This window comes from Malurus melanocephalus, unplaced genomic scaffold (assembly GCF_030028575.1).
Source record: "Malurus melanocephalus ecotype Western Australia unplaced genomic scaffold, MMel_1.1 scaffold_102, whole genome shotgun sequence".
NCBI classification, from domain to species: domain Eukaryota; kingdom Metazoa; phylum Chordata; class Aves; order Passeriformes; family Maluridae; genus Malurus; species Malurus melanocephalus.
In genome coordinates this window covers 537,498-556,806 of record NW_026623334.1, presented here as the reverse complement: position 1 = coordinate 556,806, position 19,309 = coordinate 537,498, and the positions used below count along the sequence as shown (strand labels likewise).

The 19,309-nt window shown below is 50.0% G+C and overlaps 1 protein-coding gene across 3 annotated transcripts in view; it reads right to left on the bottom strand.

The window, feature by feature from the left end:
* Nucleotides 1-1,528: 1,528 nt before the first annotated feature.
* The window catches only part of TBX1 (T-box transcription factor 1), a 122,270-nt gene continuing 104,489 nt past the window's right edge, over nt 1,529-19,309 (bottom strand). For 2 of the 3 annotated variants that reach the window (XM_057369049.1, XM_057369048.1), the window contains 7 exon segments: nt 1,529-10,869; nt 11,631-11,731; nt 11,929-11,996; nt 13,390-13,545; nt 13,783-13,954; nt 15,310-15,411; nt 18,561-19,023. In XM_057369049.1, the coding sequence (XP_057225032.1) occupies nt 10,424-10,869; nt 11,631-11,731; nt 11,929-11,996; nt 13,390-13,545; nt 13,783-13,954; nt 15,310-15,411; nt 18,561-19,023 (1,508 nt within the window). In that variant the 3' untranslated portion in view covers nt 1,529-10,423. 3 annotated transcript variants of the gene reach the window in all.

Genomic DNA, 19,309 nt, shown 5'->3' with positions numbered 1-19,309 from the left:
CAGAAGTTGCTTTGGGTTCTGCTACAGGTTTTGCAACAGCTTTTCTTTGGCAGGTTGCTGACATAACTTGTGCCAATATCTTTTGTAAAAAAAAGGATTGGAATCCCTCAAACTGTGGTGGGGGCAGAATACGTCTGGTTTTAAGTCATTTATGTATCCAAGAATCTGAATCAGTGTAAAATATCACTCCTTCTTGAAAATTTATACCCATTAAACCACCTCCAGTGGTTTCTCATTGTCAGTTACTTTTTCTTCCCCCTAACTGAACAGCTATCAGAACACCCTTGATTTGTTCACACTTCTGTCAGTTTCTAACTTAAACCAACAGCCAGGAATGTGACTAGGGACGGCCTTTGGCATTTATGAATTTCATTATGTCTCCTGTCACCTCAAGCCTCACAATTAATCACAAGAAAGAAAGGGAAAAAATCATCCCCTGCATTGCACTGCAAAGCTATGTAAAGCSTTTTACAGAGCCAGTGCTAAATCCTTTCCACAGACTGATGAGCTGAAGGATTTAAACTCGGCAATCCAATTAGCGCCCTTCTCCTTGGAGAGTTAGGGGTAAGTTTCAGTGTGGCAAGTCTGGGATTCAGCTGCACAACTTCCATTAACATTTAGGGGAATTGCATGGGTAAATCCTTATCCACAGCTGTGATTGGCTCTATTAACTTGGCATCTCTAAAGTCATGGAAGCTGAAATTCATTCATGAAGGTTTTTTTTTGTTTGACTCATGCAGCAGCATTTGCATTCTTCTAAAGCATATTAAATACACACTGGTGTGCTCAGAGCCAGGGTACTGCTGGATTCGGTCACAAAGCTGCAGTGACAACTGTGTCCAGGCTGTGCACTGTTGAAACTTTATTGGAAAAATGGTTTCTGCAATGTAGAGAGGTGAAAATCAAAGAAAAAGGGATCAAAAGTGAACAACAGCATCAAAGACTTTAGAAATTATTTCAGGAAAAACACACATGCAAATTAAGGTCTGGGTCTGTTGTCCAGCTGTGCCTTGCTGGACTGAAAGCCTTAAGCATCCAGCCTGATGTTCTTTACATTAAAACACAGAATTAGATACTGTTGCTAGGATTTTCTAAATAAAATGTGGCCTTACACATTTTAGTGTGTGATGACACTTTAAATAATGCATTTCTTTGATTATTTCTGTACTATTCAGTAGCTGCATGGAGGATCGTATTGCAGTTGAAAGTTAAAGCCTAATTTTGAGTGATCCTGAGTCAAGGGGAGGTGATGGTGTTCATTACATCTACCAGGCAGAGTTGCACATTACCCATCATCCACCTCTCACACAGAAGARGAGCTGCCCCCACTGTGCAAGCAGSTCCAGCCACTGCCTTGTGGAATGAGATGGGGTCATTCTCCACAAACCTGCTGCTGGAAGAAACTTTTTCCTTTGTTCTTTTCCCCCTTTCTTAAAGTAGGTCAGAACTGACATAAAGAAACTATGGGATAAATAAACGGAGAAAGCATTGTTGTGTGTGGTCCAGGAACTTGGCCTAGAGAGTTTGCACAGAGCTTTCCTTTTGCCTGTGCTGTCCGGCACTACACCATACATGTGGCACAGAGGGTGCAAGCATTCCTCTTCTCCATTGCAGCAAACAGCAGCCTGCACTGTTGGGCAATTTCCACAAAATTGGGCTGAAGATTTAATGCTCATCCAGCAGGAAAGGAARTCCAGGGCTCGCTCATCTTGGACAAATGGTTAGTGTAGGAAACTAGCATTGACTCAGTGGCATCCCTCTGGAAAGAAAGGATTAATCCCTATGTCTTATTAAGAGCACTCTTAGATCAGAGCCTGGAAGTTAGTTATTCTTGAGTATATTTTCTCTGAAAAGTGCAATTTACTGTCAACATCTGTGTCTAAAGTAATTAGGGAGACTCATGAGGGATGTTTAGATTTACAAATGGATCTTTTGGAAAATAAAAGATTACTGGGTGCTTACATCTAACTTACTGCCTTTTGCTGGGAGTTAAATATTTATGTTTTTCTGAAYAAGTAGATTTTAAAACAAACTTAATCATGCAAGTACAAATTGAAAATGAGAACATGAACTTCATCTCCCTAGCAGGCACATAGGTGAGAGTCTCATCAGCTTCATGAGGAAGAACACAGGTTGCAGGGCTGCTTGCAAGAACAGACCCATCTTGTATGTCCCATTACCAAAGCACTATCCATGCCATATTTGTCACATTACAGTTAATTCACTAACACTTTACATCACTACTTTTATTTAAACTTTTATTTAAACACCCAGCAAACAGATTTTTCTTTCACATTATAGCTGCCTTGAAATGAGCAACCAGACTATACYAGTTTGATTTAGAGTTGGTCCTAAATGCCACAGTTTGATTGTGAATTAGTCTTCCAAAAGTTTACTTGCTTAAGGAACTAACCYGGACTTCTCCAAAGAATGGCTTTCCAACAGGAAGGACAGTCTGTATTACTAYAGTCTGTAAAATACAGTTGTCTGATTGCATCTAAGAAATTCACCTTTTTTTAATACCAAAAGAAGTCAAAGRTCTTTACAATTATGCTATGAGCATGGTTGTCACTCAAGATTTCTGCTGATTTGCTAGCAGGTTGTGAGTGAAGAGCCACCTTAAGGTGCTGGAGTTAGCTCTGAAACGTCACCTGCCAGAAAGGAGCAGGGCTAGCCTCTACCGGGCCTAGAGGATTCAGGAGTGAAGGTGATGACAGCTAAATTATTACAAAAGGYTTCCTCCCAAGAATCACCATCTTTGGCACCATCAGAGGGAAGAAAGCAACCGGCATTTGTAARGGAATGGAAATAAATCCTAAACACCAGCATTTGTGCAGCAATTACATGGAATATTTATCACCACTGGAATGAATGGTGATCTCTGACCCTCTAACATTATTTGCAAATGAATCCATTAGTTACAACTGCTTTCTCTTATCAGTACCTGAGCCATAAAGCATTGCAGTCCTTAGTGCAGATGAGCAAGGAAAGAGATTAATTGTGTTTGTAGTAATGAGTGAAAAAGGAAGTAGGCTGGGGGCATGCAATGAGACAGTTGTTAAATTTAGTCTTTTAAAATGCAATTGCTACAGCATGCCAAAAAATTACTCTGCAGCTTGACTGAGACTGTTGCACACGTTTGAGTTTAAAAGAGCATATTTTTATAGTTAAATCAATACTGACTTCTGGATTGCTTTTGTTTTTAGGATATTTAAAATGCATCTACAAAGCCAACTTACAAATTAATAAATCTTTCCTTTAATTCAATCTGCCAAGAACAAAGATAGAATACTGACTACTGCAGGAGCCATGTTAGTGATGTAAACCAAAGGAGTGGGGATTAAACAAGGATTACTGAGCACTAAATCAAYGTGTTTCCTTTTCTGGCTGTGTGTCTGTGGTGTGAAAGTATGGATCATTACATAAAACATGGCACATGACTGCCTGGATTAATACTAGACAATGTTACACAGCAGTGCTGAGACACAAAGTGTGATGTTCAAACATGACCACTGTGCTACCAAGAAAGTGACASTCATGACTAAGAAGAAGGCAGAGGTTTCTGCTGCTGCATAGCATTATCAAATTCCAGCCTGGGTCCCCCTGCTAYAGTTTTTCCAAGTAAACTTGCCTGTGTTTATCTATGTCCTACTCTTCTGGGACATGCTGGAGGTTTCTTTTGTAATATGAAGAAAACTAGCCAGAATAAGATCATACTGGGGGCGCTTGACAATTCATGTAAGGATCTCACAGTATCAATTAAATGAAAATATAATCTCTCTGTTGTGAAAGTTTTGCTCACCTGATTAATGGTATGAACTACTTCTGTACATCCTATCAGCAGTGTTGTCTACTGCTTTCCTCTAACCTCAGAGGAATTTGATTTGCAGTTTGGTTTATAAGAGGAAAAAGGGGAGGGAGGAGTTAAATAAAACAAAGAAGCACCTTTTCTCTCTGAGTTAGGCAATGTGAAGATTGTGGAAAGCATGATGGGCCTTGGAGCAAACCACCAGCAGCGGCCAGATTCATCATGGGAAAAGGACAAAGATGGCAGGAAGAGTACCTGGTGGAACCATACAGTGATAGGTCTGGCTTCTAAAACACATACACCAGCTCATTTCAGTCTCAGACATATTTACTTTTACTCCCCCAGCATCCTTTTTTTAAAGGTGTTGGTACCACCTTTTAGACCACAGTGTACACCTCTAAATAAGCCTGTGTTCACCCAAAAGAGAGCATTTTTATTTCTCTGCTATGAAGAATCCTAAAACCAGAAACTGCAGTGCCACAAGGGRTAACACCAGGAAAGACTGAGGTCCTGAAGCAGCCACATGCACTGGAGAACCATCCCAGAGTATGAACTATCTCCTTCTGAGCCTGATTATCTCCAGATCAGGGAATCCAGTGAYAATGTTCAAATGCTGAGCAATTATTCTGCCCCTTAGCTCTGGCATCTCACACACGAAAAAGTACATTTTCCAGGCACCCAAGGCACTGCTTGCTATAAACATGTTCTGACACAGGTAAGAAGAGGTGGGTGAACTGGGTCTACATAATAACTTTAAACATAACAGAGAATGTGGCCATGGCATTTGTCCTGATGGTAATTTTAAAAACTGTTGATATGAAATCTCAGTGATTCATGGATGTATCATTTGTGTTCACAGAAAAGCACCTAGGCTGCTCTTAACATAACACTTAGAGTAAGTATAGTTCAGAGTTTTTGCCTCAGATATTTTGATGGCATGCAGACTTGGCATCCCGCTAAATAGAGACATTGAGTCTTTATAGTTTTATCTATTGAGCCCATCTGGTTTGAAGTAGTTGACAACAAGCAGGAAAGGGAATAGAATGAAAAACTCACTTCATGTTTGCTGAAATAAAAGAAATGTGTAAGGCAGTGTTCAAATAGAACCAGTCTGGGAGAAGGGCCGCCTCTCCCCACCCTTCCTGTGCCCTTTGCAGTTGACTGGAACGGGACGGCTTTGCCTGCAGCCCCTTCACTCTCAGTGCTGCTCTCACTGCCCATGGTTGGAGTTCACACCCAGACTAAGGGCAGCTGAAGCAGCCAGGCTGGAGCACGAGAGAAGGGGAACCATTTGCCCCTTGGAATAAGGAACAATGGGAGCATGAAGTAAGTGGAGTAACAAAGCAAAGACAAATGCCGAGCCCCTGCTCATCATCCAAGCTAAAACCACTAACAAAACTGATAGTGCAAATACCTCACACTAAGGTGCTTCTCTAAGCTTCCTAAATGTGTCTTTTCTGGCTCTTGCYCTTAATCACTTTGTTACTAGTTCAAATTTATAATTTTAACCTAAATAGAAGTGAGTGATTTATTGTAATTATTTTGTATAGGCTGCTCTTAATAAACTTTTTTTTTAAAAATCTGGAAAAACATTTAATTTCCCATATGGGAAGAACACATTTATCATACTTTACTTGGATATACTTGGCCAACTATTGCACATATATGCAAAACATATGTGACAAATTCAAGGCTGAATTTCATAAAACAGAAATGCTATGAAATGTGATATAATAAATATACTATACAGACATATGTGGCCAATTTATAAAACTATGGTATCTTTGGTAAATTTATAATAGRTCATTTCTATTAATGGGGGGAATGAGTGCGTTTTTTCTGGCATATGCAACACACAGTACTTTACACAGCCCTCCTGAAGGATACTGGGCCTTTGGAGAGCAATGTACATATATTGTGTATATGGGCTCTTATGTTTTTCARAATTAATGTATGTCTTCAAAACCARCTCTTCCCTWTTGCATTGTTTGTGCAACATATTGGGCAGGGAAAAAATTRTTAAATACTATTCTTTGGGATTTGCAAACCTCTGATGCACTGTCWAGGTTCCCACTTGAATCCCCCAGAGCGAGACAATGGGTGCCTCACTGTAACAGCCAGCACATTTGATATGCGCATGCTGTGCTCATATTAATGACAATAATAGAAATCTTTGGGTGTGATTACTTTCACCTGGTTTTGTCAAACACCTGTGCAAATTATACCCTACCAATCAATTGAATTGGAATGATTAAATGAAGAACAAAATGCGCATGTTTAGAAAAACGTTGCATTCATACACAAGTACTGGCCYCTGCACTCACAGACTGGACTCTTAGTAACACCAGCTTAGAGCAACGGCTGAGCCGTTGCTGTCTAAATATCCTCAAATTGTAACTCACGGGTGTCTGCCCCTCCATATTTATGCCAGCAGCGTTTCGAAGACCAAATCTTTGCTTTAAACCCCAAATCTATATATTCCTCTCAGACTGCGTATTTCCTAGCTCCGGAAAACGAAGCTCTTCTTGTTTTCCGCGCGAGCAGGATCCACCGCGTGCCATGCCCGTCTCTTCCCTCTGGAGGGAGCCGGCTCTTCAGGCAGGGCCGGCCGGGGTGCGCGCATCTTCCTCCTTTTCCTCCTYCTCCACCGCGGCCGCGGGACAGCGATACCTGCGGGGACTCTCCGAGGTGACCCGTGGGGCACACTGGGGGTGTCTCTGTCTACACCGACAGTTCCACACAAACGGCGGCTCAGGGCGGAGCACCCGCGGTTTCAACGCGCTGCAGCAAAGCCACGTTTGGTTTCGACCCATCAAGAAATCGAACAACASAAGACAAAGCACAAAGAACCAGCACACGTATGTGCACACACACGTACTTCCCCCACCCTCCAGCCCAGCCGTATTAAACAGGCTCACGGCAGCTTTTTGAGCTCTTTGGCTGATGGTGCTGAAACTTGCTTTGCAGGTACTGCTGCGTTTACTCTTCCAGCCTCCTCTGGGCGCAGGGCTCRGCTTCCACCCCCAACCCTAACCTGTGGGTGCCTAATTTATTTCCAGTTGTTACAGGGATCCCTTTACACAGGCAGAACATTACACACCACGAGTGAAGCTGCTTTTCTTATTCCTTGCAGTCCAGATCAAGGTGCAACTGCCCCTCAGTGAGAGATCCAGCATCACAGGCTAAAATTCACTTGCTGGAGAGAAGGAGCTGTGTTTTGGCAGGAAGCACAGTGCCCCAGCTGAGGTGGCCCTGAGCCATGTAGCTTCACTAGCCATGGCTACTTGTAGGGATGCACTGGAACCTCATAGCACATGGGATACCAACACTCTCTATGCTTACTGCAGTCCTTGGGTCATTCTCTACCCTGCAAGCCACTGTTACATAGTGTAGCAGGAAGCAGCCAAAGCTGTTGCTTGCTCCCCTGGCCATGGCCATGTATACGTGAGCTTGAGACTGACTGAAGAGATGCCMACATCTCAGCATGCTGAGAGGCACCTGCTGGGGTCTACCTGCACAGTTCCATGCAAAGAACTCCTGAAGAACTCCTTTAGAAAAACAAAGAGAACATCTACGAAATGTGCAAACAGTGTGCATGGACACCACAAACATACAGGAATCTTATCCCCATGCTCCTATCCTACAATGCATGTAGTCAGATCCATTAGAAAGAACAAAATCAACAGCAAAAAGCCATTTCTGAAAACTGAAGCTATCCCAGTGTTTAGGTTAAGTGATTAAGCAAAGGCTGCCCTTGTTCTGCCTGTGTGTGCCTAATCCTGGATTTATCCACTGAGCTAAGTGATGTGGTTTTCAGAAYTCAGAAGCAATCAGTAAACTCAGCTTGTATCCTCCACACTTGGGTCTGTTTTACAGTAGCTTTTAAATACACAGTGCTTTGTGTGACTTCAGGTCAGCACAAGTGGAAGTATTGCCTGGAAATGCTGTCACCTTCTTTCCTAGTATGTGCTGTGGACCTCGGTGACAGCATGGACTGAGTGAAGTTTAAGGAGACGCAACCAAATCATACAAAGTCATTTGTTGATGGCCTAAAAGCAAGGTGAGAAATATAATTTTCATAGTTCAGACTGTAGCTTTGACACAGCTCCATGGTGTCCTTCCCATTCAGCCCCAAGACTTCTGTTCTTTAGAACAGAACAGACTGGTGATCTTGAGGGCCCACTGCCCATAGCCACAGCTTGAAGTTCTGTGATTTTCTCTTCTTYTAACAAACAGAGAATTAGAATTCCTACAGTCAAGGCAAGGACTTTGAGTCACTTTTGTTAAGGGCACAGTTTAGTCCTGGCATCTTGGGTCATTCTATGTGTGTTTAAAGAACATAGATGATTACCAACACAAACAGATTTGGTTWCACCTGGGAACCCCAGCCTTGCAAAGTGTTGTATTGTGATAGATCAGCACAACTATGGGACCTCTGGCAACAAGGGACAGAAGGGAAGGAGCAATCGCCTATGGAGAGCCACTACTTGCTCAGACTAAGATCCCTCCTTTTTTAAATTACCTTATTTTGTAGGGGAGGCTTAGACTTCAGAGCAGACAAAATGACAAATATACACAAATAACCAAACAGGAAATGAAGGAAAGAAAGAAGAAGAAAAATATTTATAAATGTCACTGTCCAATGTCTTTTCAATTTAAATGAAATAAGATTATCTACATATATCTACAAATATCTACATGTATCTACACTGTTTGCAGATATGATTCTTTGGTTGTCTTCACTTTTTTTCCTAYGCTGCAACTATCAAGAAAAAAAAAAGTGTTTGTATAATCTTCAAAGGAAATAATAAATATAACAACTTCATTAAACGTTTGACCAAAGCTTTGGCACTAATCAGTTTACAGATAACAAATCATACTGAAAACTCTGAAATAACAGCGGCAAAGCAATAGCAATAGAGCACATCCGAGAGCCATTTCCCACTGACTAATAATAAGCACAAGGCTATTTTACATCAACCTTTCTGAGAACATTAATTATTGTTTAGTCAGACACTAAGAATCTCACAATTCACTGAAAATGTCAAATAAAATACATATGTCTTGCACAAGTCTTTTTTATGGATCGAGATATATTTTTTTAACAGAAAAAAAAAATTACATAAAATATTCATGGTAGCCTGTATCCCTTCTTAAACCTTTCCAAAAAGGTTTTGGAAGCCCGAAGCCCACTGCCAGAGACAAAATAAACATTGCTATTAACACTGCCACCTGCACAAGAGAAGAACACATTTTAAAGGGTTTGTAATGAAAATRCACAAACGTGGATGAATAGATGACTTTAAAAAAATAACCCCCAACTTTTAATAGAGTCATGTGGAAGAATCAGGAAAATGTTYATAATACTGTATACCAACACAGCTGAGGAGCTGCTCAATACCTTCTCTGAACACAAAGGGACTGCCTTTGGTGAGCATCTGACAAAAACACAAGGCAACTATTCAAAACGCATCGCTGGAGAAACTGTGATGAACAGGGCCATCTTTTCAACAGTAAGGAACAAATAATGAATGAAGATATTAAAGGAAAAAGAAAAAAGTACTTACCAGCATTAAGCGGGAAGATGCAGCAAGCAGGTAGTGCAGAGTAGGTGCTTTGGGACTACTGCAGTGGGTCAGCCAAATATAAAGGGTGAGCCAGTCTGAGAAAAAAACCCTGAAACCCCTCTAAAAGGCACCTCCATGGGAGAGCTTTCAAGAGCTCRGGAAAGGACGCAGGAAGACAGGGCTCTGTGAGGTTGCCTGGGAAGCAGGTGAGAACACCCGGCCTAAACTTTGTTGATATTCCCCCACCCCCAGGCTGGTTTTAAACCATGAATTATTGGGAAAACAAGATGCAAACACAGCTGCACGTGGCTACACTCTTGGCCACGGGCCCTTCTCAACAGCTCTAGAAAATGCTGCYATGGTTAAGGCATCCCAGTGAACCCCAAAACTCAAGAGTGGKTCAGGGCTGGAGGAGAAGTGCGAAATTTGTTCTGGCAGTGAGGATTCAAAGCGTTCCCTTAAACTAAACTCTGCTTCCCCCAAGAATCTCCTCAAAGAACCACCTGAGCCACCTGTGAACGAGGCCTCGGTGTTGGGAGAGACTGACACCGACATGTGCAGGACAACACACAGCTCAGGGCCGCCCCCAGAGCCCCTGCTCGGTTCTCACGTACAAGTCCCGCGAACAGGAAACACCCGTGACACCGCCAACACCGGCGGTAACACCAAACCTCCATCAGAAGACCCGACGGACAACTGTGAGGGAACAAGTCACTTCACCGCTGCCGTATCCCCGTCCACCCACCGCATCCCAGCCGCCCGACGGTCCTCGGTGCCCGGCACGAACGGAGGCGCGGGAGAATACGGAGATAAGGACATATGGCTTCATTTATCAAAGTGCAGCCGCGGGTCACACCGCGATGGAGCTCCCGGCACCGCCGCCCTCACAGCCCCCGCAGGGCGGGGCGCGGGGCGGGGTCCGGCTGCCGGCGATTGGGCCGTCCGGCTGTCGATCAGATCACGCTGGCCAATCAGCTCACTCGTAAGGCGGGAGGCGAGGGAAAGGCGGGAAGGGGATGGCGCTGTCTCTCGTGCCGCCGGTGCCCCGTTACCGGGGCCCGTAGTCGTAGCCGGCGGGCGCCCCGGCCGGCGAGTACATGTTGGCGGCCGCCGCCGCCGCGGCCGCTGCGTTCATGTGGTGGTGGTGGTGGTGGTGATGGTGGTGGTAGCTGTGCCCGCGGATGCTCGGGAGGGGGTAGGGTGCGGGCCGGCTCTTCGCCCCCAGATAGTGGTCGTAGGCGGCGGCCGCCGCCGGCGGGTACTTGTAGGGGTGGTGGTGCAGTGGCTCCGAAGCGGCGGGCTCCAGGCGCAGTTCGTGGTGCGGCGGGCTGGGCCGGCCGCCGCCCGCCCCGGCCAGCGGCACCAGCCCGCCGCCTCCGCCCGGCAGCGCGGGGCTGAGCACGCGGGACATGAGCTGCTGGTGCGCGGCCTCGGCCTGGTGCAGCGCCGTCCCGCCCGCCTCCCGCTCGAACTCTCGCCGGCTCTCGGCAGCATCTGCGGGGGCAACAGCGTCAGTGCGGCCGCGCCCGCGGGACGCGCATCCGAACACACGGGAAAGAGGCGCGCGAAGGGAACAGCGGGGCTGCGGGCAGGGCGTGCAGCAGCGGCATGCGGCAGGAACGGGGCTGGCGGGACGGGACCTTCTGACTGCGATAAATGGAGCTGAGTTGACTGACAAGCTGGTACACGCCTGACATTTTTGCAATTGTGTAACACTAAACAAATACAGACTTCCCTTTATTTTGCAGGCCCGGAGTGCGTTGGAAGAAAGGCCTTGGGTTGTCTTTGCAGTTGTTTGCTCTGGGTAATGGAAAAGCAGTCAATGGGCAGAGGTGCTGTTCGACCTGACTGCAGCTGCTGAATGGAGTGGGTCGGCCCTGAGCGCGCTGCCGAGGTGCATTAAAAGGGCAATGCGAGAACGAACCTGTGGCCAACACTGCATCCCTGCCTAAAAAGCTGAGTCTGTTGCCAAAAAGTCAAAAATGGGACTCTAAAGGCAAAGGGCAGTGTTTTTTAAAGCATCAAAAAGCAGCAACGTTTCTTAAGCATAACAACAGTAAGTGTTGTAGCTGAAGGAAGAATGAATTAGGCTATGAAAGTGCACCTTTTTGTTAAAAAAATCGGTAGTAGCACAAAGCTCATTAGCAATGGGGCTGTACACCAGCGTGGTGAGCAAGGCTGGCCCAGGGTATGCACGGCCGTGCAAGCTAACAGGGTCTGGGTGATGGGCTGGCCTAGCCATTGAGGGCTCTCACCTTTCTCTGACCCATTCTGGTGAGCCGGGGAAGAGACTGGATTCCGGGATCTGGCAAAAGCACTCATGAGAGGAAGAGCCCCTGGTCTGTGGTTCCTGGGCCTGAAAAAGGAAGGGAAGAAGTGACACAGAGCTGATAGTCCAACAGAAAGAGCAATTGGAGCGTTGGATCTGTGAGCTGCAGCTGGCAAATGGGGTCCAATACATTATCCCCCTCCACACAAGCCTTGAGCAAATGTAAGCTGGGCATATGAAACAGGGTGAGTGGGTAGCCATAATCAATAAAGGCATAGCCTTACCAGTCCTCAGGATCACAGTCTCTGAATCCCTTGGCAAAAGGGTTGCTGGCAATCTTCAGCTGCGTGATCTGTAAGGARAAGTGGCAAAATGTCTCAAAGCACCACGTGGGGCTCCCTGGCCAAAGAGCCAGTCTGTCACTGAGCAGGATTTGGGACAAAGCAGTGTGTGGTGTAACAGAGAGGGTCCAGGTGGCCACTGGAGCCAGGGTGTGCTCTGCCAGAGCACAAACACAAGCTTTCCCTCTGTTAGAAAATGTGGGCTAATATGCTACCTAATATGAGTTCAAGGTGAAGGGAGAGGCAGTCTGAGGAGTCGGCTGCAAAAGCTGAATAAATGCACTTGTAAGAAAATGCCACATTATATGGGTCACCACTRGAGCAGCTAAGACAAATCACTGGATAAATCATACTTATGTATTTATTTAATTCGCCAGGGAGAAGGCAGGACATTTTCTATATTTAAGCAAATCCACGGATAAAATATGTGATTGTGAGTTTCCGGAATGGGTTGAAAAACAAACTTTAAGCCCCTCAGTGACAGTTCCAGCCTTAGAGGTCAAACTGATAGAAAGCAGGAGAGAAAGAGCAGCTGTCCGGAGCCATCAGGCAAATGCCAGCCGGGGAGGGACTCCGGAGCCCCTTAAAGGCACAGCCTTGCTCTGGCCCCGCTGCCTCCACCCGGGGCGAGGTGCGGCCCGACCGCAGCATCCCGGGAGAGACCTCAGGTGGATTTGCTTGGAGCCACTGTAGAGAGTGGCACTGCTGCCGGCTGCTGGGGGATAACCCCGGGACACAGTCCCAGCCTGGGCAGCATCAGTGCGGAGCGAGGCGATTCCGAGCAGAGCTGAAAAGCCCCCGCTATGAAATCGTATTTGCACTCGCTGCAGGGATTCCTGCTCTCCACATTACACTGATGCGATTTAAAGGAGCAATTGAATTAACTGCTGCCCATAAATCCGCATCAGAATGGGGGGCGGGAGTGGTGTTGTTTTGTTTCGTTTTGTTTCGTTTTTAACATATAATTGTATTCTGGGGAGGGGCAGACAGCTACGAGCTTGAWGCAATAAAATCGCAGATTTATCCAAACAAATTGTGAGTGACATTTCGCAGCGGGAAGCCTGTAGTTTCCCCACTACCCCAGTCTCTGGTTTACATAGGTAATGAGGTCCCCCAGGCGCGGGGAAGCTGGCGATGGGGCTAGAGCCCACGTCGCTTCTTCGGCGTACACCGATGCAGCTCTGCGCAGCTCCCCGGCTATCGGGTTCCTTGCACTGCCCGCAATGGGTTTAGCAGATGGGGAGGAGGAGGCGGGAATACCCCCAGCCACCTCCGCAGCCTGGCCTCCAACCCCGGAGCCGGACGAAGGGGTTGAGCCAGCGCAGGATGCACCCGCACCCATCGTATCTCTGAGGCGACCCCAACCCCCGGTTTTGGTTGCCCCGAGCTCCGCTGCTGCCTCACCCGGTGGTTCTGGTAAGCGGTCACTGCCGTGAAGCGCGTCTCCTCGAAGACGAAAGTTTTGAAGTTCTCCTCCGCGTACTTCTCGCTGTCTTTCCGGGGGTCCACGTAGACCACGTGAAAACGCGGCTGGTATCTGTGCATGGAGTTCAAAATGATCTGAATGATAAAACGAGCAAGGAGACAATAACTGATCCAGGCGGAGCATGGAGAGAGGAGAGCGCAGCCCCGGCCCTGCCGGCTCCCCTGCCCGGGGCAGCCGCGGGGCTGAGGAAGGATCGGGGCGCGGAGCCCCCGGGGAGGGGCGCGGGCAGGGTCACCCCACGGGAACCACGGCGCGGGGAGTYCCCACCCGGTGCAGCTCCGTGTTGGACATCTTCTCCCGGGAACACTTACATGCCCGTTGTCATCCAGCAAATTGTTGGTCAGCTTGAGCTTATCGAAGGAAACGATCTGCTTCATCCACTGCGCCCCTTTGGCCGGGGAGTCCGGGTGGTAATGGACTCTCCCGGGGGTGGCGGGGTCGGCTTTGCCGGCCACCAGCCAGGAGGAACTGTGGAAGGCGTACCTGCGGGAGGGGAAGGCACCCTCAGCCGCGGCCCGGGGGGCTCTCTCCCGCTTCCCTGCAGCGGCGCCCCGAGGGCTGCAGCACCCGCGGCCCCGCAGAACCCGACCCGGGACGGTCCCGCAGCCCACCGAAGGGGAAGCACCGCCTCTCTATCACTCCCGCTTCCTACGGCCACGAGAGGAACGAGCTCTTTTCTGCTGCCAGAATTGCTGCGGTGGGGGGATACAATATTTTATCAGGTCGGCAATGGAACTGTCGTGAGAGAAGTCTGCAGGGTGGAGTAAATTTATAGCTACCCGTGTAGATTTAGGAGAGAAGCCACAAAAGCCCCCCCTTCCTCTAATAAAAGGCTGAAAGGGAGCCCTCTATACAGTAATATTCTGGCTTTAAGTGAAGAGTGGAAAGTTGTGTGCAGATTAATATCAGGTTCAGAATTTAGCAGCCTTGTTTCATTCTTTCAAAGTACATATTCGACAGTAACATTTAAAACAGAGAAACCAATCTTCTATACACGTGTTTACTTTAAAAGCCAGTGTTTGCACAGGGGGAATTAGACACCATTGGACTTGAGCAGAAACATTACTTTTTAAAGATATACTCAATTGGATGTTATATATCCTACTTCCCTTGACAAGCAAACATTTCTAGGACGCTCTGAGAATTTGGATATCTGTCTAAATATTTATATATCGGGCCCTGCGATTCCTATGCAGGCTGCCTGCTCGGCGTCCTGATCTGAAGCTAAATACATAATGCGCCTTTCACTGTCTTAAAATTAAAGGGGCTCCAAACCAGACCGCATCGCTGCCTTGTGAATCGACAGATTCCAAGGCTTTCCTACACTGCCTCTGGGTACAAGGGCAGGATTTTGTGGCTTGGAYGGCTGGTGTCTTTCCAGAGCACAAAACCCACTCTCTTCACCCAAGCACCCAGCAAGATCCCCAGCGGGCATGGCACAGCTCCGAGACACCCGCTGAGAGACAACAGCATTCAAGGAGCACCTAGGGGTTTTTTGTTTGCCGGTGGAGACGTGCAGCAGTGCAAAAAGGAGAGTTTTCTGGGCAGGAMAAGGCAGCTCCTGTCCTGTGCCCTGTGGAAACCTGCCCTTCTGCCCACGCCGGTCTGGCCCCGGTYGTCTGCAGACTTGGTGCGAAGGCTGAGGGGGCCCTGGGGTCCGTACAGCCTCTCCTGGCCCCAGATTCGTTTTAAGGATGTGAAAGAGACCCCAGGTCAGCCGCATCCCGCATCCCCTCCCGGTCTCGCACTGACAGGTGTCACGCCCAGGGGCACATCCCCGAACCCCCGGAGAGCAGAGGCTCCGCGAACCGCGGGACCGGCTAGAATTTGTTACTTGCCGGTATCGCTTGTCGTCCACTGGGACAAAATCCATGAGGAGCATGTAGTCAGCCATAGGGTCCATCCCGAATATCTTCACCTGGAAGGTGGGGAACATGCGCCTGGCACAGAGAGGAGAGAGAGAAGCGCTAAGTTGAGGAGCAGCGGGGAGCCCTGAGGAGCCGGTGCGGGTCCCTTCCCCTCCAGCTGCTCCGATACCCGCCCGGTTTTGATGACAAGACCCCTCTCAGAAACCAACGGACAGAGGAAGCGGCAGATACGCCCAAATTCCACGGGCAGAGTGGCTGCCGTGTTCCCCAGCCCTCGGCAGCATCCCGAAAGGTGAGCCAGGGCAGTCCTGCCTCTCCYGCCAGCTCCGGGACCGTTCGTGTCAGACACCTGAAATGCCCCACCGCGGTGGAACACAGAGGCCAGGGGGAACAAGAGCTTCCTCGGCCTTTGCTATGGGGAGATCAAGTGAAAAAAAAAAAAAAAAAATCTCCCCTTTCGTTTCCCCATCATTTTAGCTGACCTGACTGGAGGCAAATGCAAGGCATTACCCTGTCTGTGGACCCACAGGGAGAGCCCGGGACAGAGCCTCGGGAGTCTCGGGCAGCCCGTGGGGCATCTAAAAACTCCTGCAAACGACACAAAGTAATCGAGTTCCCACTTGTGCCGCTTCTATGAAAGCAGTGGTTACAGCAGSAGTGCGGCCCCTGGGGCCAGCGAGAGACCTCTCGTAGCCTGGGGGGGCAAGCTCCCTCGGCGGGGAAGGACTAGAGGGCAACGGGGATCTCCCAGAAAGCCCCGGATCCACTTGATTGCGAGAGCACGGTCCGGCTCCCGGTCCCCGCAGCTTTGCGGGATGAAGGGAGAGCGGAAAGGAGCCTCGGGCCCCCGAGCAGGGCAGGCCAGACCCCGCGGCTGCTCTCTCTGGTTCTGCTCTGCGCCCAAAGCTAAGCCGAAATGCGGATCGCTCAGGGAGGGCACGAATCCTTCCAAGGGCTGAAGGACGAAAGTGATCGGCGGTGGGCTAAGGGAAGAGGCCGGGACGGCCCACCCATCGTGCATCTGCACACATTGGGGCCAGGGCCTGGCCCGCGGCTCCCCGGCGCGACACACCGAAGATGTGCCTTGTGATCGGGGCTCGTTATGGCTTCGTTTTATTTTACAGAGTAGTCAACCAAGCAAGCCACGGTGAGCAGTATTTCGGGAAGGGGGTTTTGCAGACATTTAAAAACCAAAATCCCRACCTCCCCTGAATAAACAGCCCGATCAAACCCGGACACAGAGAGCCCCCCCACGCCCCGGCTCGTTGAAGGGGCGCAGGGCCTGACCTGCTGCTATGTGCCGCTGCCCCCTCTGAGGGGTGATGGGGCAGCACTCCTCTGGCTCCGCAGCTCTTCCAGACCCGGCCCAGCACTGCCGGGCTGCATCGGGATCTGGCTGCTGCGTTTCCCTCTCTGTAAGGCTTTAGCAAACTCTGGAGGACGTTTTCAGTCCCTTCCTCTGTTATTATTATTTTTAAAMGTGTAAAAGCCCCCATTAGCTCCAATTCCGGTGTTTCTTGTTTTAAAACTTAGTTTTAAAACAAACAACCTGAGACGATAAGACCCATCTAGACAAACAGCAGGGCCAGCCCAGAGAAGCTGGGAGAGAATAGGCTTTGCAGCGCCTTCCCTGAGCCTTTTCCTGCTGSTTTTACCCCATTTTCTCCTGRCTTTACTCTCCTGTCTGGAGATTAGACGGTGGAATAAAGTAAAGAAAGAAAAGGGTGGGGGAAAAAACCCCGATTCAATTCGAGTTGGTTAATTTCCGAAACTTTTTWAAGTGGGATATTGCAATCTTTTCGCTCTTCTGGGAGAGGTAAGAAAGCCAGATCGAAGAACTCCTGTTTGCAGAGAGTCTCCGCCCGGAGCCTGAACAACCTTTTCCGCTAAGGAAAGCAACGCCGAGCCCGGCGCCGGGCTGAGGGGCCGCGGCCGGAGACAGCGGACTGTGCGACCCGGCGCCGGGGCAGGCACCGTCTGCGGGAAATCCCGMCCGGGTCCCGCAACGCAGCGCCGGCTGCTTTTAAATTGGGCACCACAGTAATTGTTTCATTTTAGGAAATCGCTAATTAAAAAAAAAATTAAAAGAAAAGCAACTGCATACATGTAATTATGTTTCATATTTTTTTGCGTCCTCGGGACCCTCAAAATCGCTGGCGGGAGAGCGGGAGCGCACGGCCGCGGGCACCGCTCTTGCCAGAGCGTTCGGTGCGGAGTCCGACCCTCTCCCCCGGTCATCCCGCCACCGTCAGCCTCGGGGCGAACTGAGAGTAAGCAACGGCGGATTCCTTAATTTGTTTGTTTTTCTTTTCTCCCCCCCGCCGGGATCGCTTTAAACCAAGGGAAGAGTCAGAGCCTGGACAATTCGCAGCTCTGCCCCGAGCCTGGCGSGGAAAGCTTCGCAGCTCTGCCCGAGCCGCCGCGGCCGCGGCGCATTCCGGGGATCTCCATTAAATGCAGTAACTAACTRCTGTAATTCGTACTCCTCTTTCCCCCACGTTTTGCTCGTTTCTAACGCGACCGCACCAGCCGCTTTCTTTGTTCCCTGRCTGGGAGCGGGGACCTGGCCCCGGAACGGCGCCGCGGCGGCCGSAGCAGAGCCGAGAAGAGCCGGGCTCAGCCCGGCTCGTTACTCAATAATCGGGAAATGCAACAGCCCTGGAACACACTTCAAGGTGCGGAATTAGGGTCTGTTCACGTCTCCGCCGGAAGGAAAATATCTGTCCGTGCTAAGAATGTATTTAGCAGGTTTTGCACGGTTTGCGTGTTCATTTTTTCTTTCCCCCGTGTCGTTGCTGTCCGCCCCGGGAGCACACGCTGTCCTCCGTAAACACGGATTGGAGTCCCGTATGAGGTCACAGCCGAAGGCGCCCAGAGGAACACAGCGCCCTTTCCAGCGCGAGTGAAACCCAGTGCYCTGCCTGCCGTCCCCCGTACGCCTYCGCCGTCAGCCCGCAGCAGCCGCGCGTTCTTCCGCAGCACCGAGGCCTTCGGGCCGCAAGAGCTCACAGATTTCGCCCCAGGAGAAGCACAAGGATCAAATGACTGCGACCGCTGGGCTGGGCCGAGCTGMTCAGCGACTCGCCCTTGGGCAGCTTCAATTTCCCCCCAAACTACGAATTCAACCKCTCGCGGCCGGACTCTCCCTCCCCGACTGGCCTGGGTGCTCGGGTCCGGAGGGAGCGGCTGGACAGCCGGAACCCCGGGAGATCCGCACTGACCTGCCAGCCTTGGTGACGATCATCTCGGTGCCCAGCTGGTTGAACTCGTCCCACAGTGCCTTCATCTCTAGCTGGACACTCACGTTGGCCACCTTCGGGTTCTTCTTCACCGGCGCCTTGGCCCCGGCGGTCGCCCCCGCGGAGCAGCCCGAGACTGAGGCCGGCCCCGCAGCGGCTCCCCCGGAGCCCTCGGGCTGCTCGGGGCCTGGGGGCGGCGGGTTGGTCCCGGCAGCCGCCGCCGCCCCTCCGAAAGGATAGCCGTGCTGCGGCTGGGGCGGYGGGTGCGGGTGCTGCTGAGCCGTGCAGGGCTCGTAGTGCGGCGGCTCATGCTGTCCGTACGGGTCCCCCGGGGAGGGGGAGAGGTGGTACCCCCCGGAGGCGTTCAGGCTGCTCAGGCTGTTGGCCGTGAAAGCTGCAACATCGCAAAAATGGGACAGCTGGGTGAGCCAGGGGCTGGAGATAGCTGAAATCATTCCAAAAACAGGCGGTCAGGGCTCCGCTCCGGCTCCCGCTTTCCCCCCAGCTCCGCGCCGCTCCGCGCGGCCCCCGCCTCCGCACCGGCTCCGCGGGGTGCCCTCCGCCTCCTCTCCTGCCCCGCGCCCAGCCCAGCGGGGCGCCTCCCCCTTTCCGCTTTGCTTGGCCCCAGCCCCGCTCCCCCCGGGGCAGGCGGGGAGCTCGCTGCTCCCGCTGCCTGCCTGGGCTCTTTTTTTTTTTTTTTCTCCCTTTTTTTTTTTTTTTTTTTTTTTTTT